Raw genomic sequence first — 27,501 nt, 5'->3', positions numbered from 1 at the left:
AGCACCTTTTCCTCTTTAATGTATATAGTTTTCATGATCTCACCACTAGTTTTCCTAATTTCCCTCAACAATGTAGCAATTTATTGAGTGAATACTGATGCAAAAACCCATTTAAGATCTCTCCCATCTCATTTGGTCCATGTTGCCTATACCTCTCCACCTCTCTCTTCTACCAAACTAGACCTCCAATATCCCTTGAAAACCACGGTTTCCTGTGCCTGTTAACTTTGCCTTTCATCCTGACAGGAACATTCAAACTCTGTACTCTCCAAATTTCACATTTTAAGCTCTTCCACTTACCTCACACATCCTTTTACCAATCCACGCATTCCAGGCCTTTTCTCATTTCTTCAGAATTGGCCTTTCTCCAATTTAGAATCTCAATGTGAGGACCAGACCCATCTTTTTCATAATTAACTTGAAACTAATGGCATTTTGATCATTGGACCCAAAATATTCTCATACTCATACATCTGTCACCTATCCTGTCACTCCCTAATAGGAAATACAGTATCACACTCTCTAGTTGGCACCTTTATATATTGATTAAAACACTTTCCTGAACACATTTGACATTGGATGTGAAGATATAGAATCCCTGTGGATAGAATTAAGAAACTGTAAGGGTAAAAAGTTCCTGATGGGAACTTCAAAAGTCACCATGATGTGGCGTGCAAACTACAGAGGGGGATTGAGAAGGCATGCAAAAAGGGCAAGATTACAATGACCATGGGTGATTTCAATATGCAGGTTTATTGGGAAATCCAGGTTGATATTGGATCCATGAGAAAGGAATTTATTAAATGCCTTCAGGATGGCTTCTGAGAACACTTTGTAGCTGAGCTGACCAGGTAAATGCCAATTCTTGACTGGGTACTGTGTAATTAACCTGAGCTGATAAGGGAGCTAAAGGTAAAGGAGCCAGTAATCATACTACAATAGAAGTTTGAGAGGAAGAAACTAAAATCAGAGTTTTCAGTAGAATAAAGTGGACTCCAGAGGTATGAGAGAGGAACTGGCAAAAGATAATGGGAAAGGCACATTTTCAGGGAGGACAGCAGTGCACCAATAGCTGGAGTTCTGGTAAGAAACAGGGAAGTTGCAGGACTGGTATATTAAAAAAAAATATTTGAATGGAAAAATGACACTACTGTGGTGACAGAAGTCAAGTCCAAAATAAAAGCTAAAGAAGCAAAAATATTTGAATTGAAAAATGACACTACTGTGGTGACAGAAGTCAAGTCCAAAATAAAAGCTAAGGAAGCAAAAATTAGTGGCAAGATAGAAAGCGAGGAAACTTACAAAAATATCCAGAATGGAACTGAGAGCCCATGCTGGCTGGAAGGAAAAGATGAACTTTGAAAGGAGACCAGTAAATAATCTGAAAAAGGACACTAAACATTTTATAAGTATATTGAGAGTAAAAAAGAGGCAAAAATAGATATAGAACCAATAAAAATGACACTGGAGAAATTGCAATATGAGACATGAAGATGTCAAAGGAACTCGATGAGTATTTTGCATTATTCTTCACTGTAGAAGACATTAGCAGTGCACAGGACATTCAAGGGTATCTCAGAATACAGGATGGAGATTAAAAACTTGGCCAAATAATGCACCAATAATAACCACGCATTCAATATCAACAAAACCAGATATTCAAAGGTATCAGGAAATGCAGTACAGGAGGGAGATTGAAAACTTGGCTGGATGATGTTCTATCAACAACCTTTGTAATGGACTATTTGGGAGATAAATTTGTAAAATTAGAGTAGATTACATACATATACACACTTTAAACAGATCTTATTTGAAATATTGAAGAATTCATATTCAGTGAATTTACAGAAACTATGGAGAATGCTGTAAACATTTCACAAGTAGGTGCTAATTGAAATGACATCATTAAAGCAACAAGGAGGAGATGCTCTGGCTATTAAAAGCTCTTTGCAAGGGTTTTGACAGAGTGCACAGAAAGGTCACTCCTGGGTTTTTGATTACATAAAGACAACAGCTTGACCAAGAAAACTAACTCCTATTGTTTGCTGGAGAAGGTCAGGGGTTTTACAAGTGAGAATCACATGGGTTTTCTGTAAGTTGGAGAGAGAGAGAGACAGACAGACAGACAGCTGAAAAAAGTAGGAGAAGCTGGTTGGAACTGAAACAAACTCCAGAATGGTGGATGGCAAGAATAAAAGGAACAGAAAGGAACTCTGTGGTAGCCTGAAACAAAGAGATTATCATCTGGAGAACCCTGATGGGGCAAGTTTCATCAGCAAGACATTGAGGAGACTAATGGTGGTACCTCAGTTGTGGAAATCCTGGAACAACAAATCTGTTTTTTTGAGCACCAAAGCCTGGTGAACTTTATACATGTTAAATTCTGTGCACAGTATAAGAATTGCCTGCAACCAGAGAACTTGAAGGAATGAGAAGTGAGATTGAACTGTGAACCAAAGAACTTTTCTTAAATTTACACTCACATCACATAAATGTGCCCTTAGAATTAAAAGGGGGTTAGTTGGGTTTAGTTAAGTTAATAGAGATAAGTTAAAGTTTGATTCTGTTTTCATGTTTTAAGATAATTAAAAACAATTTTTGTTTAAGTAACTACTTGTCTTGGTGAATGCCTATTGCTGTTGGGTTTTGGGGTCCCTTGGTCTCAATGTCACCAAACCTAAGGAGCTGATTGTTCACCAGATGTGAACAATTATTCAGGGATCAGAGGAGGAGGTTGAACAAATTTAGGTTCTTGGAGTCACCAGCTCGGAGGATCTTTCCTGCACCCAACCCACCTATGGCATCGAGAAGAAAGCGCCTCTACTTCCTCAGGAGTTTGCAGAGGTTTGGCATGACATCAGAAACCCTGGCTAATTTCTACAGAGGTGTGGTGGAAAGTGTGCTGACTGGCTACATATCAGTCTGGTATGGGGACACCAATACCCCTGAGTGTAAAGCTCTGCAAAGGTAGTGGACACAGCCCAGGACATCACAGGCAAAACCCTTCCCATGATTGAGTACATCTACAGGGAAAGCTGCCATCCGAGAGGAGCAGAAATCATCAATGATCCTCACCACCCAGCACACGCTCTGTTCTCGCTGCTGGCATCAGGAAAGCCATAAGACTTGCACCACCAGGTTCAGGAATAGCTGATACCCCTCCACCATTAGACTCCTTAACGACAAACTCAATCTGGGACCCATTTAAAGACTCTTACTTGTGCAGTGTATTGATTTTTTCTCTCTTTGTATTGCAGTCAGTTTGTTTATTTGTTTACATGTGTACATTGAGTCAGTTTTCTCCTCCACTACCAATAAATAATAATTCTGCTTCACCCGCAGGACAGAGAATCTCAGGTAAGTACTCTGACAATAAATCTGAATCTGAAGAGAAGTGAGTGCAGTCAAAATTACAAGAGAGAAGGTCCTTGGGAAGTTGTAAGATCTAAAGATAGGTAAGTACTCAGACCAGATGGAATGCAGCCTTGGGTTCTGAAAGAGATTGTGGAGGCAATAGTAATGAATCAGTAGATGGTTCACAACAACTGGAAATTTGCTATTTAAAAAGGGAGGGAGGCAGCAGAAAGGAAATTATAGACCTGTTTGCCAAACATCGGTGGTTGGAAAGTTGTCAAGGATGAGGTTGTGGAGTTACAGGAGGTGCATGACAAGATAGGCCAAAGTCAGCATGGTTTCCTTAAGAGAAAGTACATCCAGAGTCCCGCAGACACCAAGAAACCAGGCCTTGAAGGTGGCACAGTTGTAGCCTGCAGTGGCCTCTTCGCACTGGTGAACGGTTTCTAGCTGACATTTTAACACCTAAAGACATTTTTCAACCTTTCTCTTCTGTAACCTCTGAATATCAATGTATTGTGGCACTGTTTTTTTAATATATATATTTAAGTAGTTTTGTGTAAGAGAGGCATTTTATTTTATGATATCATATTGCTCTGCGGGGATACAGTGGCAGCTAAGGCCCAAGGTGGCGGCGCAGCAGTCGCTCACAGCGGCCTCTTCGGGACTTGGTGCTTCTGTTCCTACGCTGTTTGTAGTTGTTGTTGTCTTTATGTAACATCATGGGTTTAAGGAAATGTCTTTTTTTTTCTTAAAGCAGCAAATAAACCCTACTACTACAACTGCAAGCTTTGAGGAAACCACAAGCAGGCTAATCAAAGGACATGCAGTGGATGTTGTACATTTAGACATTCTAAACCCTTTGACAAGGTGCTGCACATGAGGCTTCATAACAAGATGAGAGCCCATGGAATTACAGGAAGGTTGCAGCATAGGTAGAGCATTGGTTGATTGGCAGGAAACAGAGAGTAGGAATAAAGGAATCTTATTCTGGTTGAGCAAAGAAAATCAATAAAATGGACAAGTAAGAGTCTTTAATTTAATTTCTGATTGAGTTTGTCGTTGAGGAGTCTGATGGTGAAGGGGTAGCAGCTGTTTCTGAACCTGGTGGTACGAATCACCTATACCTCTTTCAGATGGCAGCAAGAACAGAGCGTGTGCTGGGTGATGTGGATCCTTGATAATTGCTACTGCTCTCCGACTGCAGAATTTCCTGTCGATATTCTTGATAGTGTGGAGGGTTTTGCCTGTGATATCCTGAGCTGTGTCCACTACAATTTGCAGGGTTTTATGCTCAGGGTGTTGGTGTCTCCATACCAGACCGTGATGTAGCCATATAGCACACTTTCCACCACACATCTGTAGAAATTTGCCAGGGTTTCTGATGTCATATCAAACCTGCTGATGTGCTTTCTTCATGATACCATTGGTGTGTTGGCTCCAGCAATGAACATCTGAGATAGTGACTCCCAAGAACTTAAATTTGTTCACCCTCTCCACCTCTGATACCCCACTGATCAATGAATTGTAAACCGCTGACTTTCCCTTCCTGAAGTCAACAATCAGCTCCTTAGTTTTGGAGACTTTGAGTGTGAGGTTGTAGTTGGTGGACCATTCAGGTAAATTTTCAATGCTGACTCATCCCCTTCCTTTATACATCCCACTACCGTGCTACTATCAGCAAAGTTGTGGATGGTGTTGTTGCTGTTCTACCCATTGAGTAGAGCAGGGGGGCCAAGAACAGAGCCCTGTCCAGATCTGGTACTGATAGAGTTTACTGATGAGATACTCATCGTCAAACATTTCAGGAAAATAATTGAATTTATCCAGAAGGGAGTTTTGTTGATGCATCAAGAGCTTGAAGTATTGGAAACAATTGACACCAATTACAGCACCAGCGACCCGGGTTCAAATCTAGTGCTGCCTGCAAGGACGTTCTCCCAATGTCTGTGTGGGCTTCCTCTGGCTGCTCTGGTTTCCTCCCATCCATCAAAACGTAAGGGAATTGTAGCTAATTGATGTATTTAGGGGGCACAGGTGGTGGGCTGTAAGGGCTTGCTGTTGTGCTGTATGTCTAATTTTTAAAATAATTATTCCACATTTTCTCTTGGCCGACATCATAAAGGAGTACATCATATATTAAAGAAGGCCTCTATCAGAAACCTCAAAGGATTAAAATTATTGGAGCAAAGAAGGAGAAGTCGATGAAATTCAGCATGTCAGGCAGCAATGATATTATAGTTGGACAGATCAAACTGATCAAGAAATACATACCAGTTCCATCAAACACTTCAATTGTCCAATATCTTCTGGAAGCGACACCAACTTATTGTTACTAATGACCAAGACTTTGAGAGGAAGGGCACAGATGCACAATGGCAACGCAGATAGTTGATTTCGACTGGGGAAAAAAAACACATCCTATGAATGCATTGTAGTAACTACATTTCGGTATAACTTTCTCTTCAATTGCAATTACTTCAGCCAATTCATGGATGTGCATTGAATGGAAACATTGTTTGCTACTGAAATTGTAAAAACTAATTTTAAAAATAAAACCAAGTGTTAAATATCTTGCCTTTCTTAAAATGGTTAGCTTGCAATCATTTCATGATAGTTTTGGCTGACATAAGCTGCAGCCAAAGATATAAACACATCACAAAATGTGGAACAACTTAAAAATTAAAACAACGTGACAGTTTGGTCTCACTGCACTGCAACCTGTAATTTGAATCTGTGGCAAACTTTCCCTCACTCACTTAACTCCTCACAGGGAGATCTGACATCGAATTCCCAAGGGAATGGATTGCAGGAGGAAAGTGGGTTCGTGGCAGGAGAGCTGCTTTATATATCCGTGGATGTCTCCCGCAAGACCAGCTCTTCCCACCCATCTTTCGAGGGCCCTTAAAGAAATGGCCACGACAAAAAGAGAGCAGTGAGGAATGAGCAACATGGTTGGGTCTGGGGTCTTCAGTTGTGGCTCACACAGGTTGGCAGACTTTCCTTTCCCTGAAGCGCAACAGTGTCCCAGAGAAAGCTTGCATTTGGTAATCAAACCCCAAGATATCAGTTCATTCGCTGGAACATACAAGAGGATGGGTGGGTTTCACACTCAACATTCATTGAGACCAGAGTCTTTCATAAAGCTGGCTCTGCTGCATCACACTGCGCTCTGACAGACACAGATAAAAGAAATGTGAACCAGTTCCCACATCTCTCAGCTAAAACAGCCACAAATAATGAAATACATCACCACCTCAGGTACACCACCACAGCCTTTGGTCAACTAAGAGACAGGGAATTTGAAGAACAAGATCTCCAACACATGATCTACAGGGTATCTCTATCCTAGATACCTCAACGTAAGGAGCTTCCTGATGCACCTTATGAGAAGAATGAGTAAATCTGCCATCCACAGACCACCATCCCCCACACTGAAACTGAGGTACTTGGTCATCTACATTTACAGGCACGTTGCTCACAAGTTCAAATGCCATTTAATTTTTTTTTTAAATTTAGACATACAGCATGGTAACAAGACATTTCAGCCCATGAGCCCATGTTGCCCAATTCCACCTAATTGACCTACAACCCCTGGTACATTTCAAATGTTGGAAGGAAACTGGAGCCCCCGGAGAAAACCCACGCACACATGGAGAGAACTAACCAACTCCTTACAGACAGCGTGGGATTCGAACCATGGTCCCAATCGCTGGCGCTGTAACAGCGTTGCGCTAACCACCACACAAACCATCCCACCCCAAATTTTCTGATGACACCGTGGTTGTCAGTAGAATCACAGACGGCAATGAGGAACCGTACAGAAGTGAGATAGATCAACTAGTTCATCATCACAACCTTGCACTAAACATTAGAAAAACTATGAATTTGATTGTGGACTCCAGGAAAGGGAAGCTAGGAGAAAACAAATGAGTCCTCATTGAGGGTTTTTACTGGATGTCAATATCTCTGAAAATCTATCCTAGGAACACCAAGGGCACCAAGGGCAATATTTTGTTTGGAGTTTGAGGAGATTTGGTACATCACCAAAGACTCTTGCAAAGGTCACCGAGACGGAGGTGCACCAAAGAAGAGGTACAAGGACCGCCTAAAGAAATCTCTTGGTGCCTGCCACATTGACCACCGCCAGTGGGCTGATATTGCCTCAAACCGTGCATCTTGGCGCCTCACAGATCGGCGGGCAGCAACCTCCTTTGAAGAAGACCGCAAAGCCCACCTCACTGACAAAAGACAAAGGAGGAAAAACCCAACACCCAACCCCAACCAACCAATTTTCCTTTGCAACCGCTGCAACTGTGTCTGCCTGTCCCGCATTGGACTTGTCAGCCACAAACGAGCCTGCAGCTGAAGTGGACATTACCCCTCCATAAATCTTCATCCGCGAGCCAAGCCAAAGAGAAGAGATTACAAGAAGCAAGGGAAGAGATTGCTGGGATGATGGAAATGATCTTTTCAATCTCCCTGGCCACAGTGGACTAGAGGACTGGATTGGAGAATGGCAACTGTAGGGCTAGTCAGCATGCCTTTGAGAGAGACAAGTTGTATCTCATGAGTTTCTTGAAGAAGTTTCAAAATAAATTGATGTAACTATGGCAGCAGAGGGGGTGTATATGGATTTTAGTAAGGCATTTGATAAGGTCCCTAATGTTAGACATTCAGAAAGTCATGAGGTATGGGATCCATGGAACATTAGCTTTGTGGATTCAAAATTGGCTTGGCTGCAGAAAGCAGAAGGTAGTTGTAGGTGGAGCTTATCTTCCTTGGAGGTTAATGATGAGTGGAGTTCTGCAGTAATCTATTCTGGGACCCCTGATATTTGTGATTTATATAAATTACCTCGACAAAGAAGAGGAAAGGTAAGTTTGGAGGTGTTGTGGTTAGTGTCAAAGGTTGTCTTAGGTTATGATATAAACAGAATGCAGAGTTGGCAGAGAAGTGGCAGATGGACATAAGTGTGAAGTGATGCATTGCAAGAGTTAGAAATTATGGGTGGAGTACATGGTTAATGACAAGATTCTTAACAGAGTGGAAGAACAGAGGGACCTTGGGGTCAAAATCCATAGATCTCTCAAGTTTGCTGCACAGGTTGATAGGGTAGGAGATTGAGGTCAAGAGCTATGAGGTAACGTTGCACTTCTATAGAACTCTAGTTAGACCATACTTGATATATTGTGTTCAATTCTGGTTGTCTCTTTATAGGAAGAGGGTGCAGAGGAGACTAGAGAATACTTGTTAAGAGGCAAGGCTAACAGTGCTGAGGCTTTTCTCTTTGGAGTGATGAAGGATGAGAGGTGACGATAAAGGTCTCTTCAAGATTGAGAGGCATGGGATAGGGCGGACAGCCTGCCCCTTTTTCCTGGGGTAAAAAAAAAAGAAAATTGTGTGTGGACCCAGTCTGCAATGCATGTCTGCATGGGAAGGAGCAGGAAAGTGAAACTGCAATTTCATCCTCCACCATTTCTGACAATTATGTGATCCCATCATCAGACATGCCCTCTATGCCTTCTTCGAGTGGTCCTCCTTAAGTGGGTCTCCTCCTCAAGTGATCCTCCTTCTCGAGTACTCCTTATTGAGTGGTTCTCCTCTAGTGGTCCTCCTTGAGAGGTCCTTCTCGAGGACCTCATTCTCTAGTAGTCCTCCTCCTCATGTGGCCTTCGTCCTCAAGGGGTCCTTTTCTTTGGATAGTCCTCCTCTTCAAGAGGTCTTTCTCCTCTAGTGGTCTTTCTTTTCAAATGTTTTGGTGGCACGGTTGGAGTAGCAGTTAGTATAACGCCTTACAGCGTCAGCAATTGGGACCAGGGTTCAAGTCCTGTGCTGTTGGTAACGAGTTTGTATGTTCTCACCGTGTGTGCATTGGTTCTCCCTGGGGTCTCTGGTTTCCTCCCACTGTTCAAAACATATCGGAGGTGTATGTTAATGGGGTGTAAAGCGGGTGACACGGACTCGTGGGCTGTTCTTTTCCTTCTCCTCAAGTGATTCCCTTCATTGAGTGCACAAATAGTCCTCCTCCTCAAAGGGTCTGGCTCGAGTGGTCCTCGTACTTGAGTAGTCCTAGTCTTCGAGGGGTCTTCCTCCTCCTCTTTTTAAAATTATTTTATTTAATTTTTTAAAGAATATAATATATATGAAAAATACAAAAAGGACTCAATGAATATACAAATATACAAAAAAAATTATATCCTTAAAATGCACATTGAGCCTAGAAATAACCCGTCCGTAGATTAAGAGAAAGGAAAAGAAACAGGGGAGAGTGGGGGGAGAAGAAGGAAAAGAAAAAGGGGAAAGAGCTGGCATCAACATTTAACCCAATCAAAAAAGAAATAAAAATAAAAATATTAAATTACTAATAAGGGATGAAAATTAAATTTAAGTAATTCCAATAAGGCTGTCACATATCTATGAACATGTTATATCAATTTCAAAGATTCTCAGTAATTTTCTCCAGGGAACTTTGCATTTCCATATTCCAATGATCAATATGTAAGAGGGAATCAGATTTCCATGTTACCGCTAGATATTTCCTGGCTATTGCCAAAGTGATTTGGATACATTTGGATTTACTTTTGGGGAAGTTAACATTCAGGCCAACCAAATTCCCCAAAAGGAACAATTGTGGATCAAGAGGGAAGTCCACCCCATAATTTTCATTAAGATTTCCCCCAAATTTATCCAAAAAGGTCTTAATTTCATGCATATCCAGATAGAATGTACCAATATCTATGCCACACCTAAAACACAGATTTGAGATTTCCAATTTTCTATTATGTAAATTTTGATATGTGAAAAATAGTTAATGTCCTCCTCCTCCTCCAGTGGTTCTTGTCCTCAAAGGGTCCAGCTCGAGTGGTCCTCCTCCTTGAGAAGTCCTCCTCCTTGAGAGGCCCTCCTCCTCGAGAGGACCTCATCCTCAAGTGGTCCTCCTTTTTACCAATGCAAATGAATTGCATTTTAAAAATGTAAACAATCCTTTTTAATTTCAAATGGGGCAAGTTAATTATGAAATAAAAACACACAGTAAACAGGAGGAACTCAGCCGGTCTTACACCATCCACAGGAGGTAAAGATATATTACTGATGTTTTGGATCTCAGTCCTTCTTCAAGGTATAAGCAAAAAGCAAGCAGGCATCTCAAAAAAGACTGAGATAAAGACTGACCAGGGGAGGAGTTCAGAGCAACAAACAAAATATGTTAATTGGATATGATAAAAGGAAAGGTGAGAATTAATTTTGGCTCTGTGAAACAAGGCAGAGGGAAGAGAGAGAGAAAGAGAGCATGAGCGCGACCTGGGGGAAAAGATGACAGGGAAGAAGCAGTGTGGGGTTGAACGGAATGTTAATGCCATCCGGTTGGAAGGTGCCCAGTTGGAAGATGAAGTGTAGTTCCTCCAATTTACAAGTGGTCTCAGTCTGGTGGTGCATGAGTCCATGGACAGACATGTCAGCAAGAGATTTGAAATGGGTGGTCACTGGGAGATCCACGCTATTACGGTAGACAGAGTCAAGGTGCTCAACAAAGTGATCTTCCAGCCTGCACTCAGTCTCTCCAATGTAGAGGAGACCACAGCAGGAATACTGGATATAGTAGATGACCCCTGCAGATTAACAAAGTGATGTTTCACTTGGAAGGACTGTTTGGGGCTCTGAATGGTGATGAGGGAGGGGGTGTGGGTGCAAGTGGAGCACCTTCTGCAGTCACAGGGTTAGGTGACAAGGGAACGATTGGTGGGGAGGGAAGAGTGGACAAGGGACGGACGGAGCGGTCCCTGCAGAAGGTGGAGAGGGTAGGAGAGGGGAATATGTGTCTAGCGGTGCGATCACATAGTAAGTGGTGGAAAAGGCAGAGGTGGATATGTTGGACAAGGAGGCTGGTGGGATGGTAGGTGAGGACAAGAGAAATCCTGTCCTTCCTCCTCACTACCTGCCCCTCCATCTATCTTTGTATCATCTGCAAACTTGGCCACAAAGCCATTTATTCCACAATGTAAAAGAAGTGACCCCAACAATGATCCTTGCAGGTCACCACTGGCAACCAGTAGTCAACCAGAATAGGATCCCTTTATTCCCACTCTGTTTCCTGTTGATCAGCCAAAGCTCTTACTCATGCTAGTAACTTTCCTATGAAGTAGTCTCATGTGCAACAACTTGCCAAAGGCCTTTTGAAAGTATAATCCATGTGAACTCCTCAAAAAATTGCAGTAGCTTTGTCAGGCAAGATTTTCCCTTCAGGAAACCATGTTGACTTGGGCCTATCTTGTAATGCTCCTCCAGGTTCTCTGTAATCTCATCCTTGATCATCCACTCTGTCAACGTCCCACCACCGATGTTAGACAAAAATGTTAATAATCTCCCTTCTGCTGCCTCCATCCCTTTGTAAATAGCAGAGTGACCTTTGCAATTTTCCAGTCCTTGGAATCCATGCCAGAATCTACTGGTTCTTGGAAGATCATTACTAGTGCCTCCACAATCTCTATCACTACTTCTTAGTTGCTTTCTATATGTTTCCTCTGTCATAACATCTTCCCACTAATATTTACTTCCTTGAATGCCCTTTTTTTTGCCTTTACTTTGACTTTGACCTCTTCTCCCCCAACCGCCAGCATCCGCAGCCCATGCGGATCTCCCGACCAGTTCACAACAGCCCGCAGCCTAGGTGGGTCCCTCAGCCACTGAGCCCTTCACTGGTCCACTGCTGTGCTCACTTCCCTGTAGGATCGTCTCCTCTGCTTCTCCTTCTCAAAGGTTGAGAGGGTGGGTGTGTTCTTCCTGTTTCTGGTGCCTGTGCTGGTTCGCTTCTTCCTTGGAATATGCAACCCCTTGTGGCCACTGTTGAGCACAGGCACAGTTCCCGCGGTTGCAGGTTCTTAATTACAAACTCCATCAGCTCCTTTAATATGCTGGTTAAAGCCTGAATGGACCTGGTGGCTGAACCTTTTGGAGCATGATTAGATATTCATTCTGGAGGCATACAGCAGGGAAATAGACCATTCAGCCCATCTCTTCCACACTGACCATCCTTATTAAACCTATCTTCCAGCACTTGGCCTGTAGCCCTCTGTACCTGGGCAATTTGTTTGATTAACTGGACACCTTAAACTCTGTGAGCGACTGTACTTCCACCATCCTCTCAGGCTGTGTCCTCCAGGTGCTCACCATTCTCTGATCCAGGGATGCGAAGAAAAAATTTCCCCACATCACTGCTAGATTCTTTGCCCTTAAATTTATGTTCCATGGTTTTATCGATCACTGATAAAGGGAAAAGAGATGTGCTTCAATCATGTTCTTGACCTCATCCAATCAGAACTGATTATTAAATACAAATTAGGTTAAAAGTTTGTTACATCAGTACAAACAGAATATATTGTCAACTTTATAAATCACTAGCAAGGACACACAGGGAGGACCTCATACAGATCTAGTTGTGACACCAAAAGAAGGATGCTATGCACTGATTTATAAACATGGGGTATAGCGAGCTTTTGGCATATTGGCCTTCATAATTCAAAGTATTGAGTACAGGAATTGAGATGTTATAGTAAAGTTGTATAAGACATTGGTGAGCACAGAGAAGATTTACTAGGATGTTCCTGAGAGTTCAGGAGCTGAGTTAACAGGGACTTTATTCCCTGGAGTGTAGAAGAATGAGGAGAGATTTGATAGAAGTACTTAAAATTATGGGCGATAGACAGAGAATGCAAGTAGGTTTTTTTCCATTGAGGGTAAGTGAGATACAAACCAGAGGACATGGGTTGAGAGTGAAAGTTTGATGGGAAAAGTGTAAGGGGAACATTTGGGGGATCCTTTTCCACACAGAGTAGTGGGAGTTTGGGATGAGCTATCAACTGAAGTGGTGAATGTGGGCTCATTTTTAAAATTTAAGAAAAATGTGACCATGTACATGGATAGGAGGAGTATGGAGCCTCTCCCTCTCCCTCGATATGGGCTGGGGGCAGGTCAGTGGGACTGGGCAGAATAATACTTCAGCACAGACTAGAATGGCTGAAGGGCCTGTTTCTGTGCTGTAATGTTCTTTGATTCACAGACATAGGTTATCTCCCAGGAGTAAGGAGTCCAAAACCAAAGGGCATAGATTAAACTGAAAGGAGAAAGACTTAAAGGTAAATCTGAGGGTCTGTTTTTTTTCCATAGAGGGTGATGGGTGAGTGTAATCAGAGAGGAAGTGATTGAAGTGGAGAAAACTCCAATGTTTAAAATACTAATGGACAGGTAGGAAGGGATGAGAGTGACATGGGCAAATAGGACTGGTCAGATAGGCACGATGATTGGCAAGGAATTAGGCGATAGGGCCTGTTTCCGTGCTGTATGACTGTGAGACAAGGTTCAGAGGAAATTCATCAGTGCGTTGCATAAATTGAAGCATTGTGGTTCAAGGGATATCTTTCCCTGGAATGGAGGAGGCATGGGGGATCCCAACAATTTTTAAATTTAAATTTAGACATGTAGCTCGGTAACAGGCCATTTCAGCCCACGAGTTTGCGCCACCCAATTTACACCCGATTAACCTACATCCACTGTACATTTCAAATGATGGAAGGAAACTGAAGCCCCCAGGGAAAACCCACACAGACACGGAGAGAACATACAAACTCCTTACAGACAGCGCAGGATTCAAACCTCGTTCCTGATTGTTGTTGTTACAGCGTTGCGATAATGACTATGCCAACCATGCTGCCTTGTTGTGACAAATTGTGACAGGGATGGAACATTTTCCCTGGTGAGGGTAATTAAGGCAAGAGGTGAAATGAAGGTGAGATGTTCAGAAGGGTGCTGAGGGGGTAACAGGAGGTGGTTGGAATCTGGCACCTATTGCCAGAAGTGGTGAAGGAGGCAGAGTCTTACAGCTTTGAAAAACATCAAGACAAGTGCTTGAATTGCCTATGCATGGAAGGCCACAGACCTAGTGAGGGTATAGACAGGGTGAGTCAGCGACACAGACACAATAGGCTGAAAGCCTTGCACTAGACTGTATAACTCATGAACCAAGCACAATCTGATCTCAACACTCACCTCAGGTTCAAACTAGTCAATGCTTGCAGATTAACGGCAGCATCTGGGATGACTTTGATGCAGTTGTGGTACAGGTTCAACATCTCCAAAGAGAAAAAGTGGCACAACTCCAGAGGAATTTCACTCAATCTGTTCTTTGACAGATCTGCCAAGGAAGTAAAAAAGCACAATTCAGAAGCAAGTTTGAGAATGTTTTCTGTGATTTGCTTGGACCCGTCAATCCACAATTTCTCTATCTCCCAGACACTCACTGACCTCAATTACTCTGGAAATCTTTAGAAGCTTCAGCCTATTCATTTTGTCCAGTTTTGATGAAAACTCATCCATACATTAACTCTGTCTCCTGTCCATGCTGCTGTTTGACCAGCAAAGGATTTCTGGCAATTTCTGTTTTCATTCCAATGCCTAGCATCTATAACTCATCAGTTTTGGCACTGTTACAACCTGCATATTAATCCTTCTTCATAAAATGGAGTCTCAGCAATTCCAGAAATTTTAAATTCTGCCTTAATAATGATCAAAATCCCATGCAACGCTGCTTCCAGAGAAACTTCAAGGAAGAAGGGTTCAACAGATGACCTCTGGCATGGCACATCGAAATTAACACAGAAGCCTCAACAGATATGAGGCCTACTTTAAGTGGATGGGTTTGCTGGAAGTGGGAAATATCCTTTGCAGCATTGTTTCCAGAACTGGGAGGCAAATTATAAGGACTTAAAGGCTTTGTATTGAAATGGATGTAGCATAAGAAATAAAGTGGATGAGCTTGTAGTCCAGCTACATATTGGCAGGTGTGATGTGGCCAACACAGAGTCATGGCTAAAGGATGGATGTCATTGGGAGCTGAATGCTCAAGGGTATATAGTGTATCGAAAGGGATGGACAGGTAAGCAGAGGGGTAGGTAAGGTACAACATTAAATTATTGGAAAGAGTTAACATAGGATCAGAAGATAGTAATTGTGGGTTGAGTTAAGAAATGGAAAGGGTAAATAGACCATTCTATACAGACCTATAGCCGGGATGTGGACAATAAATTACAAAGCAAATAGAAAAGGCATGTCAGAAGGGCAATGTTGTGGTGGTCACGGGGAATTTTAACATGCAAGTATATTGGGAAAATCAGGTTGGGACTGGATCTCAAGAGAGAGATTTTGTAAAGAGCCTGCGTGATGGCTTTTAGAGCAGCTTGTTGATGAGCCCTCGATGGGATGGGGTGTACTGGATTGGGTGTTGTGTAAGGCAGCAGAGGTGAATAGAGAGCTTAGAGAGCAGTGATCACAATACAATCGAGTTCATTTTGAGATTTAACAAGGAGAAAATAAAGTTAGATGTGTCAGTATATCAGTGGAGTAAAGGGAATTACAGGGGTGTGAGAGAGGAAATGGCCAAAAAAGATTGGAAGCGGACACTGGTAGGGAAAACGGCAGACAGTAATGGATAGAATTTCTGCAAGAAATGAGGAAGGTGCAGGATAAATACAGACCAAAAAGGAGGAAATATTCAAATAGAAAATTGTCACAACTGTAGCTGACAAGGGAAGTAAAAGCCAATAAAAGCATAAAGAGATGTCATACAAAGAAGCAAACATTAGTGGGAAGATTGAAGATTGGGAAGTTTTCAAAAACTTGCATAAGATAACTAAAAAAGAAATCATAAGGAGGGAAAAGATGAAGTATGAAACGAGCCTCAAAGAAATTATCAAAGAGGATACGAAAAGCTGCTTCTTGTTTGTAAAGAGTGAAAGAGAGGTGAGAGTTGATATAGCAGCACTAGAAAATGATGCTGGAGAAATAATAATGGGGGACAAGGAGATGGGAAAGGAACTAAATGAGTATTTTGCATCAGTTTTCACTATGGAAGACATTAGCAGTGTGTCAGATGTCAAAAGATATAAGGGAAGGGAAGTGGGTGCAGTTAGTATTTCAAGGGAGAAAGTGCTCAGAAAGCTGAATGGTCTAAGGGTGGATAAGTCTCCCAGATCTGAGGGATTGCACCTTCAGGCGGCATTGGTAATCTTTGGCTTGGCTTTGCGGACGAAGATTTATGGAGGGGGTAAAAAGTCCACGTCAGCTGCAGGCTCGTTTGTGGCTGACAAGTCCGATGCGGGACAGGCAGACACGATTGCAGCGGTTGCAAGGGAAAATTGGTTGGTTGGGGTTGGGTGTTGGGTTTTTCCTCCTTTGCCTTTTGTCAGTGAGGTGGGCTCTGCGGTCTTCTTCAAAGGAGGTTGCTGCCCGCCAAACTGTGAGGCGCCAAGATGCACGGTTTGAGGCGTTATCAGCCCACTGGCGGTGGTCAATGTGGCAGGCACCAAGAGATTTCTTTAGGCAGTCCTTGTACCTTTTCTTTGGTGCACCTCTGTCACGGTGGCCAGTGGAGAGCTCGCCATATAACACGATCTTGGGAAGGCGATGGTCCTCCATTCTGGAGACGTGACCCATCCAGCGCAGCTGGATCTTCAGCAGCGTGGACTCGATGCTGTCGACCTCTGCCATCTCGAGTACTTCGACGTTAGGGGTGTAAGCGCTCCAATGGATGTTGAGGATGGAGCGGAGACAACGCTGGTGGAAGCGTTCTAGGAGCCGTAGGTGGTGCCGGTAGAGGACCCATGATTCGGAGCCGAACAGGAGTGTGGGTATGACAACGGCTCTGTATACGCTTATCTTTGTGAGGTTTTTCAGTTGGTTGTTTTTCCAGACTCTTTTGTGTAGTCTTCCAAAGGCGCTATTTGCCTTGGCGAGTCTGTTGTCTATCTCATTGTTGATCCTTGCATCTGATGAAATGGTGCAGCCGAGATAGGTAAACTGGTCGACCGTTTTGAGTTTTGTGTGCCCGATGGAGATGTGGGGGGGCTGGTAGTCATGGTGGGGAGCTGGCTGATGGAGGACCTCAGTTTTCTTCAGGCTGACTTCCAGGCCAAACATTTTGGCAGTTTCCGCAAAGCAGGACGTCAAGCGCTGAAGAGCTGGCTCTAAATGGGCAACTAAAGCGGCATCATCTGCAAAGAGTAGTTCACGGACAAGTTTCTCTTGTGTCTTGGTGTGAGCTTGCAGGCGCCTCAGATTGAAGAGACTGCCATCCGTGCGGTACCGGATGTAAACAGCGTCTTCATTGTTGGGGTCTTTCATGGCTTGGTTCAGCATCATGCTGAAGAAGATTGAAAAGAGGGTTGGTGCGAGAACACAGCCTTGCTTCACGCCATTGTTAATGGAGAAGGGTTCAGAGAGCTCATTTCTGTATCTGACCCGACCTTGTTGGTTTTCGTGCAGTTGGATAATCATGTTGAGGAACTTTGGGGGACATCCGATGCGCTCTAGTATTTGCCAAAGCCCTTTCCTGCTCACGGTGTCGAAGGCTTTGGTGAGGTCAGCAAAGGTGATGTAGAGTCCTTTGTTTTGTTCTCTGCACTTTTCTTGGAGCTGTCTGAGGGCAAAGACCATGTCAGTGGTTCGTCTGTTTGCGCGAAAGCCGCACTGTGATTCTGGGAGAATGTTCTCGGCGACACTAGGTATTATTCTATTTAGTAGAATCCTAGCGAAGATTTTGCCTGCAATGGAGAGCAACGTGATTCCCCTGTAGTTTGAGCAGTCTGATTTCTCGCCTTTGTTTTTGTACAGGGTGATGATGGTGGCATCACGAAGATCCTGAGGCAGTTTACCTTGGTCCCAACAAAGCTTGAAAAACTCATGCAGTTTGGCATGCAGAGTTTTGCCGCCAGCCTTCCAGACTTCTGGGGGGATTCCATACATACCTGCTGCTTTGCCACTTTTCAGTGGCAAAGCTTTGCCACTTTGGCGACTTCAGGGGTTTCTACGAGGCTCTCAAGGCTGTGTACGGCACCTCACCCCAAGTCCAAAGCCCGCTGCGCAGCACAGACGGCAAAGTCCTCCTCAGCGACAAGATCTCCATCCTCAACCGATGGTCAGAACACTTCCAATCTCTTTTCAGTGCCATCCGCTCAGTCCAAGATTCCGCCCTGCTCCAGCTCCCTCAACAGCCCCTAAGGCTAGAGCTGGATGAGGTTCCCACCCTGGATGAGACATTGGTAATAATGGCATTGGTAATAATGTTTCAGGAATCATTAGATTCTGGGATGGTCTGGAAGACTGGACAATCCCAAATGTCACCCCACTATTCAAAATGTGAAGGAGGCAGCAGAAAGGAAATTATAGGCCAGTTGGCTTGATGTCAGTAGTTGCAAACATGTTGAGTCGATTGTCAAGGATGAGGTTACAGAGTACTTGGAGGCACATGACAAAATAGACCAAAGCCAGCAATGTTTCTTTTTTTTTTAAAATTTTTTATTTTTCACACCATAAATCACGTTAGCCATGATATACACTTTTTCTTTTTCACACATATACAGTGACTTTTTCTCCCCCCCCCCTCCCTCCTCCCAAGCCACCCCCCCACCACCCCCCTCATCCATTTTAGGTATACAATCTAGGTTGCATTAAGCCAGTCAGACAATGTTGTCATTCAACAAAAATACACCAGAAATTCTACTGAGTCCATTCTTTTCTTCTCTTCTCCTTCCATCAACTTAGGTAATGTTTGTTCCCGGTAGATTTTCGCTATTGTATTTAATGTAAGGCTCCCATACTTGTTCGAATATTTCAATATTATTTCTTAAACTATATGTTATTTTTTCTAATGGAATACATTTATTCATTTCTATATACCATTGTTGTATTTTCAAATTATCTTCCAATTTCCAGGTTGACATAATACATTTTTTTGCTACGGCTAGGGCTATCTTAACAAATCTTTTTTGTGCATCTTCCAAGTCAATTCCAAATTCTTTATTTTTTATGTTACTTCGGAGAAAGATCTCTGGATTCTTTGGTATATTGTTTTCTGTTATTTTATTTAATATCTGATTGAGATCATCCCAAAATTTTTCTACTCTCTCACATGTCCAGATTGCATGAATTGTTGTTCCCCTTTCTTTTTTACATCGAAAACATCTATCAGATACTGTTGGGTCCCATTTATTTAACTTTTGCGGTGTAATGTATAGTCTGTGTAACCAATTATATTGTATCATACGCAGCCTCGTATTTATTGTATTTCTCATCGTTCCAGAACATAATTTCTCCCATGTTTCCTTTTTTATCTTTATATTTAAATCTTGTTCCCATTTTTGTTTAGTTTTACCATTTGTTTCCTCATTCTCCTTTTCTTGCAGTTTAATATACATATTTGTTATAAATCTTTTCATTAACATTGTATCTGTAATCACATATTCAAGGTTACTTCCCTCTGGTAAACTCAAATTGCTTCCTAATTTATCTTTCAAGTAGGATCTCAGTTGGTAATATGCCAGCGCTGTATCTCCAGTTATGTGGTATTTATCTCTCATTTGTTCAAAGGATAAGAAACTACTTCCTGAAAAACAATTTTCTATTCTTTTAATCCCTTTTTTTTCCCATTTTCTAAAGGAAAGGTTGTCTATTGTAAAAGGGAGTAGCTTATTTTGCGTCAATATTAGTTTTGGTAATTGATAATTTGTTTTATTTCTTTCTACATGAATCTTCTTCCAAATATTGAGGAGATGATGTAATACTGGAGAAGTTCTATGTTGTACCAATTTTTCGTCCCATTTATATAATATGTGTTCAGGTATCTTTTCCCCTATTTTATCTAATTCTAATCTCATCCAGTCTGGTTTTTCCCTTGTTTGATGAAAATCTGATAGGTACCTTAATTGTGCGGCTCTATAATAATTTTTGAAGTTTGGCAATTGTAAGCCTCCTTGTTTATACCATTCTGTTAATTTATCTAGTGCTATCCTCGGTTTCCCCCCTCTCCATAAAAATTTCCTTATTATTTTCTTTAACTCTTTGAAGAATTTTTCTGTCAGTTGTATTGGCAATGCCTGAAATAAGTATAGTATCCTTGGAAAAATGTTCATTTTAATACAGTTTATCCTTCCTATCAGTGTTAGTGGTAGCTCTTTCCAATGCTCTAAATCGTCCTGTAATTTTTTCATTAGTGGATTGTAATTGAGTTTATATAATTGGCCTAGATTTTTGTTTATTTGTACACCTAGGTATCTTATTGCCTGCATTTGCCATCTGAATGGGGATTCCTTCTTAAATTTTGAGAAATCCGCGTTATTCATAGGCATTGCTTCACTTTTATTTACGTTTATCTTGTATCCCGACACTTCTCCATATTCCTTCAATTTCTTATATAGTTCTTTTATTGATAGTTCTGGTTCTGTTAAGTACACTATCACATCATCCGCAAATAGACTGATTTTATATTCCCTGTCTTTTATTTTTATTCCTTTTATATTATTATCTATTCTTATCGATTCTGCTAGTGGTTCTTTTGCTAGCGCAAACAATAACGGTGATAGTGGGCATCCCTGCCGCGTTGACCTGCTTAAGTTAAATTGCTTTGATACATGTCCATTTACTGTCACTTTCGCTAACGGCCCCTTATATAATGCTTTAATCCAATTAATATACTTCTCCGGTAAACTGAATTTTTGCAATACTTTGAACAAATAATTCCATTCTACTCTGTCGAAGGCCTTCTCTGCGTCTAAAGCAACTGCTACTGCAGGTGCTTCATTTCCTTCTACTGCATGAATTAAGTTAATAAATTTACAAATATTGTCTGTTGTGCGTCTTTTTTTGATAAATCCAGTTTGGTCTAAATTTACCATTTTCGGTACCTGTTCTGCTAATCTGTTTGCTAATAGTTTAGCTATTATCTTATAATCTGTGTTTAGCAAAGATATTGGTCTATATGACGCTGGTGAGAGTGGATCTTTCCCTTGTTTTAGTATCACTGTAATTATTGCTGTTTTACATGAATCTGGTAAGTTTTGTGTCTCATCAATCTGGTTGATTACATCCAGGAGGGGCGGTATTAACAGGTCTTTAAATGTTTTGTAGAATTCTATTGGGAGTCCATCCTCTCCTGGTGTCTTATTATTTGGTAATTTTTTTATTATCTCTTGTATTTCTACTGTTCCAAATGGTTCTGTTAATTTATTTTGTTCCTCTACTTGTAGTTTTGGTAGTTCAATTTTAGTCAAAAATTCATCTATTTTCCCTTCTTTCCCTTTGTTTTCAGTTCGGTATAATTGTTCATAGAATTCTCTGAAGTTTTCCTTAATTTCTTTTGGATTATATGTAACTTGTTTGTCTTTTTTCCTTGTTGCCAATACCATTTTCTTAGTTTGCTCTGTCTTAAGCTGCCATGCTAAGATTTTGTGTGTTTTTTCACCTAGTTCATAATATTTCTGTTTTGTCTTCATTATATTCTTCTCCACCTTGTATGTTTGTAATGTTTCATATTTTATTTTTTTATCCGCCAATTCTCTTCTTTTGGTTGTATCTTCCTTTATTGCTAATTTTTTTTCTATGTTTACTATTTCCCTTTCCAACTGCTCTGTTTCCTGATTATAGTCCTTCTTCATCTTGGTTGCATAACTTATTATTTATCCTCTAATGAATGCTTTCATTGCGTCCCATAGTATAAACTTATCTTCCACTGATTCCGTATTTACTTCAAAATACATTTTTAATTGTTTTTCAATAAATTCTCTAAAATCCTGTCTTTTAAGTAGCATGGGGTTTAATCTCCATCTATACATTCTTGGAGGGATGTCCTCTAGCTTTACTGTCAGTATTAAGGGTGAATGGTCCGATAGCATTCTCGCTTTATATTCTGTTTATCTTACTCTATCCTGCATACTAGCTGATAACAAAAATAGGTCTATTCTTGAGTATGTTTTATGTCTAGTCGAGTAGTATGAGTATTCGTTTTCTTTTGGGTTTTGTTTCCTCCATATGTCCACAAGTTTCATTTCTTGCATTGATTTAATTATAAATTTGGTTACTTTGTTCTTCCTGTTAATTTTTTTCCCCGTTTTATCCATATTTGGATCCAAATTCAGATTGAAATCCCCTCCTATTAGTATGTTCCCTTGCGTATTAGCTACCTTCAAAAAGATATCTTGCATAAACTTTTGATCTTCTTCGTTAGGTGAATATATATTAAGTAGATTCCAAAGCTCCGAATATATCTGACATTTTATCATAACATATCTCCCTGCTGGATCTATTATTTCCTCTTCTATTTTAAATGGCACATTTTTGCTAATTAATATAGCCACTCCTCTTGCTTTTGAATTATACGATGCTGCTGTTACATGTCCTACCCAATCTCTCTTTAATTTCTTGTGCTCCAATTCAGTTAAGTGTGTTTCTTGGACAAATGCTATATCTATTTTTTCCTTTTTCAGTAAATTTAGTAGTTTCTTCCTTTTAATTTGGTTATGTATTCCATTAATATTTAAAGTCATATAGTTCAGTGTAGCCATTTTATATTTTGTTTATCTTCTCTTTCCGTTTTTCCATCATTACCTTTCCTCCTTTTCCATTTCTGTTTTCTTATTTTCAACTCTTTATAAGACAACATTCCTACAACATCCAACATTTTCCTTATTCTCCTATTTCTATCTTCTTTATCCCCAATCTCCCCTTCCCCTCCTGAGTTGTCCTTTATCCCTTGTCGGACAACCACATCTCCCCTCTCCATTTGGATTTGCGAATCCACTCGCAAGCGTCAACTGATTTTGCAGTGACCGCTCTTTTCCCCCACCCAGCCCCCCCCCAGAAAAGATTTCACTTTTCATATGTCACAAAGGTCACTCTTTTAATTCCCTCCTTATTCTCTTTATTCCATTACCTTCCCTTATTAATACTTGTCTATACTATCTATGTTTTCCTCTAATTACAGATACTTTCACGTATGCCCATTGTCTCTATTCACTCTTATACCTCTTTACCCGCATACATATCAATCGTGGTCATTTTTACCCTCATTACCCGTCTTCATCCCTCAGTCTATTTTTGTCTTTACCCACATACTTATCAATCGTGATCATTTTTACTCTCATTACCCGTCTTCATCTCTCAGTCTATTTTTGTAATTGTTCTGCAAATTTTCGTGCTTCTTCTGGATCCGAGAACAGTCTGTTTTGTTGTCCTGGAATAAATATTTTCAATACCGCAGGATGCTTCAGTATAAATTTATACCCTTTCTTCCATAAGATAGCCTTTGCTGTATTGAACTCTTTTCTCTTCTTTAGGAGTTCAAAACTTATATCTGGATAAATGAAGATTTTTTGCCCTTTATACTCCAGTGGTTTGTTGCCCTCTCTTACTTTTTCCATTGTCTTCTCCAGTACCTTTTCTCTTGTAGTATATCTTAGGAATTTTACTATAATAGATCTTGGTTTTTGTTGTGGTTGTGGTTTAGAGGCCAATGCTCTATGTGCCCTTTCTATTTCCATTTCTTGCTGTAGTTCTGGACATCCTAGGGTCTTAGGGATCCACTCTTTTATAAACTCCCTCATATTCTTGCCTTCTTCATATTCCTTAAGGCCCACTATCTTTATGTTATTTCTTCTGTTATAATTTTCCATTATATCTATTTTTTGAGCTAGTAGTTCTTGTGTCTCTTTAGTTTTTTTATTAGATTCCTCCAATTTCTTTTTTAAGTCTTCTACCTCCATTTCTGCTGCTACTGCCCGTTCTTCCATCTTGTCCATTTTTTTCCCCATTTCTGTTAAGGTCATATCTATTTTATTCACTTTCTCTTCTGTGTTGTTTATTCTTCTTCTTAAATCATTGAATTCCTGTGTTTGCCATTCTTTAAATGACTCCATGTATCCTCTAACAATAGCCAGTATATCCTTTACCTTGCCTTTCCCTTCATCTATTTTACTGTATTCTTCCTCTTCTTCTTCCTCTGGGTTGGCCATCTGTTGTTTCTTTGTTGCCCTTTCCTTCTCTTCTTTCTTGTTTTCATTGTTTTCTGTGGTCTCTTCTTGCTGCAGGTGTTCTGCAGCTGTCGTTGCCGGCTGTGGAGATCGACTCCCCAGCTGGTCCCCCCTCCCGTCGGTGTGTTTTTTTTCATGCGCATCGCGCATGCGCGAGGAGTCACGCATGCGCGGTTGCGCACTTTTACTCGGCTCTGTGAGCCATTGTTGTAGTTCTTTTTCTACCGACCTGAGGTAGCGGGCTCCTCTCTCCACAGCGGGCCTCTTCGGACAGGTAAGGACTTCACCTTTTTCCTCCGTTGTCCTCTCTTCCTCTCTTACCGTTGATTTTGATTTTTCTTCTTTTGTCTCCATCTTCTTTCCACCTTTATACTCACTTTTCTTTAACTTTTTTTTCTGTGCCTTTGTATTTTCTCTTGTTTTTCCCGACTTTTCTGGAGAGGGCTGGAGTTCTCCGTCCGGCCACTACTCCATCACGTGACTCCCTCAGCAATGTTTCTTTAAGGAAAAATCTTGCTTGACAAATCTATTGGAATTCTTTGAGGAAGTTGCAAGCAGACTGGGTAAGGAAGATGTAGTGGATGTACTGTATTTGGATTTTCAGAAGGCATTTGAGGAGGTGTCATGCATGAGGCTAATCAACAAGATAAGAGCCCATGGTATAACAGGAAAAGTGCTAGTGTGGGTGGAGCTTTAGCTGATTGGTTGGAAGCAGAGAATTGGATAACAGGGATAACAAGGCTGCCAGTTGCTGCTGGTGTTCTACAGGGATCGGTGTTGGGGCTGCTTCTTTTTATGTTGTATATTAATGATTTGGATGATGGAACAAATGCTTTGTGGTTGAGTTTGCAGATGGTACAAAGATAGATGGAGAAACAGGTAGCGTTGAGGAAACACGGAAACTGCAGAGGTATTTAAACAGATTAGGAGAATGGGCAGAGAAATGGAAAATAAAATACAATTGGGAAAGTGTACAGTCATGCATTTTGGTAGAAAAATAAAAGGGTAGAATATGTTTAAAATGGGGGAAAAAACTGAAAAAATACAGATGCAAAAGGCTGTGGGAGTCCTCATGCAGGATAGCCTGAAGATCCAAATATTTGTATATCCCTTCCAATAATTTACCGACTACTGAATCAGGCACACCAGCATATAATTTCCAGGGTTACTTTTGGAGTCTTTTTTAAACAACGGAACAATCCTCCGGCATCTCACTCATGGGTAAGGACATTTTAAATATTTCTGCCAGAGCCCCTGCAATTTCTACAAAAGTCTCCCTCAAGGTCCAAGGGAATATCTTGTTAGGATGTGGGGATTATTTGCTTTAATACACCAAGCACCTCCTCCTCTTTCATCTGAATGGGTTCCATTGCCTCACTGCTTGTTTTCTTTACTTCCTTTGACTCTGTGCCAGTTTCCTGACTTAATACTGATATAAAACACATATTACATCTGTTTTATAGAACAATACAAGCACAATACAAGCCCTTTAGTCCTCAATGTCATGCTGACCTATACATTCCTACAAAATAATTACAAAATTGAGGTGGTCGGATATAGGTATCAAGTATTTAGGAATTAGAATTGATAATGATTTTTAAAATGTATATAAATTGAATTATATAATCTTTGCTTAATGCAACTGTTGCAGATTTTAAAAAAATGAATAATTTACTTTAGAGTAAACTGTGTTAAAATAATTGTTTTTCATACAATTCAATATCCTTTTCAATCAATTCCCATTCCAATTCGTTCGAAATGTTTTCAGGATTTCAGGCTCTAAAAGCTGTGTACGGCCCCTCACCCCAAGTCCAAAGCCCGCTGCACAGCTCAGACGGCAAAGTCCTCCTCAGCGACAAGATCTCCATCCTCAACCAATGGTCAGAACACTTCCAATCTCTTTTCAGTGCCAACCGCTCAGTCCAAGATTCCACCCTGCTCCAGCTCCCTCAACAGCCCCTAAAGCTAGAGCTGGATGAGGTCCTCACCCAGGATGAGACATATAAGGCAATTGAACAACTGAAAAGTGGCAAAGCAGCAGGTATGGATGGACACCGTGAGCAGGAAAGGGCTTTGGCAAATACTAGAGTGCATCGGATGCCCCCCAAAGTTCCTCAACATGGTTATCCAACTGCACGAAAACCAACAAGGTCGGGTCAGATACAGCAATGAGCTCTCCATTAACCCTTCTCCATTAACAATGGCGTGAAGCAAGGCTGTGTTCTCACACCAACCCTCTTTTCAATCTTCTTCAGCATGATGCTGAACCAAGCCATAAAAGACCTAAACAATGAAGACGCTGTTTACATCCGGTACCGCACAGATGGCAATCTCTTCAATCTGAGGCGCCTGCAAGCTCACACCAAGACACAAGAGAAACTTGTCCGTGAACTACTCTTTGCAGACGATGCCGCTTTAGTTGCCCATTCAGAGCCAGCTCTTCAGCACTTGATGTCCTGTTTTGCGGAAACTGCCAAAATGTTTGGCCTGGAAGTCAGCCTGAAGAAAACTGAGGTCCTCCATCAGCCAGCTCCCCACCATGACTACCAGCCCCCCCACATCTCCATCGGGCACACAAAACTCAAAATGATCAACCAGTTTACCTATCTCGGCTGCACCATTTCATCAGATGCAAGGATCGACAACGAGATAGACAACAGACAATTTGTCTTATAAAGCCAAGACAAATAGCGCCTTTGGAAGACTACACAAAAGAGTCTGGAAAAACAACCAACTGAAAAACCTCACAAAGATAAGCGTATACAGAGCCGTCGTCATACCCACACACCTGTTCGGCTCCGAATCATGGGTCCTCTACCAGCATCACCTACGGCTCCTAGAACGCTTCCACCAGCGTTGTCTCCGCTCCATCCTCAACATTCATTGGAGCGCCTTCATCCCTAACGTCGAAGTACTCGAGATGGCAGAGGCCGACAGCATCGAGTCTACGCTGCTGAAGATCCAGCTGCGCTGGGTGGGTCACGTCTCCAGAATGGAGGACCATCGCCTTCCCAAGATCATGCTATATGGCGAGCTCTCCACTGGCCACCGTGACAGAGGTGCACCAAAGAAGAGGTACAAGGACTGCCTAAAGAAATCTCTTGGTGCCTGCCACATTGACCACCGCCAGTGGGCTGATATCGCCTCAAACCGTGCATCTTGGCACCTCACAGTTCGGCAGGCAGCAACCTCCTTTAAAGAAGACCGCAGAGCCCACCTCACTGACAAAAGACAAAGGAGGAAAAACCCAACACCCAACCCCAACCAACCAATTTTCCCCTGCAACCGCTGCAAC

The 27,501-nt window shown here is 41.5% G+C and overlaps 1 protein-coding gene across 13 annotated transcripts in view; it reads right to left on the bottom strand.

The window, feature by feature from the left end:
- The window catches only part of lrch1 (leucine-rich repeats and calponin homology (CH) domain containing 1), a 415,951-nt gene that overhangs the window by 202,096 nt on the left and 186,354 nt on the right, over positions 1-27,501 (bottom strand). For 12 of the 13 annotated variants that reach the window (XR_011341921.1, XR_011341922.1, XR_011341923.1 and 9 more), the window contains 2 exons: positions 14,401-14,545; positions 5,629-5,755 (listed from right to left, as the gene is read on the bottom strand). Coding sequence is in view for 9 of the 13 variants with exons in the window: in XM_069890274.1 (XP_069746375.1) it covers positions 5,629-5,755; positions 14,401-14,545 (272 nt within the window). In the remaining 4 variants the exon portion in view is untranslated. The remainder of the gene's footprint in view (positions 1-5,628; positions 5,756-14,400; positions 14,546-27,501) is intronic. The other variant, XM_069890277.1, reaches the window with a different exon arrangement.

The sequence above is a fragment of the Narcine bancroftii genome, chromosome 7 (genome assembly GCF_036971445.1).
Source record: "Narcine bancroftii isolate sNarBan1 chromosome 7, sNarBan1.hap1, whole genome shotgun sequence".
Taxonomy (NCBI): Eukaryota; Metazoa; Chordata; class Chondrichthyes; order Torpediniformes; family Narcinidae; genus Narcine; species Narcine bancroftii.
This window is presented reverse-complemented; position numbering and strand designations above follow the sequence as displayed.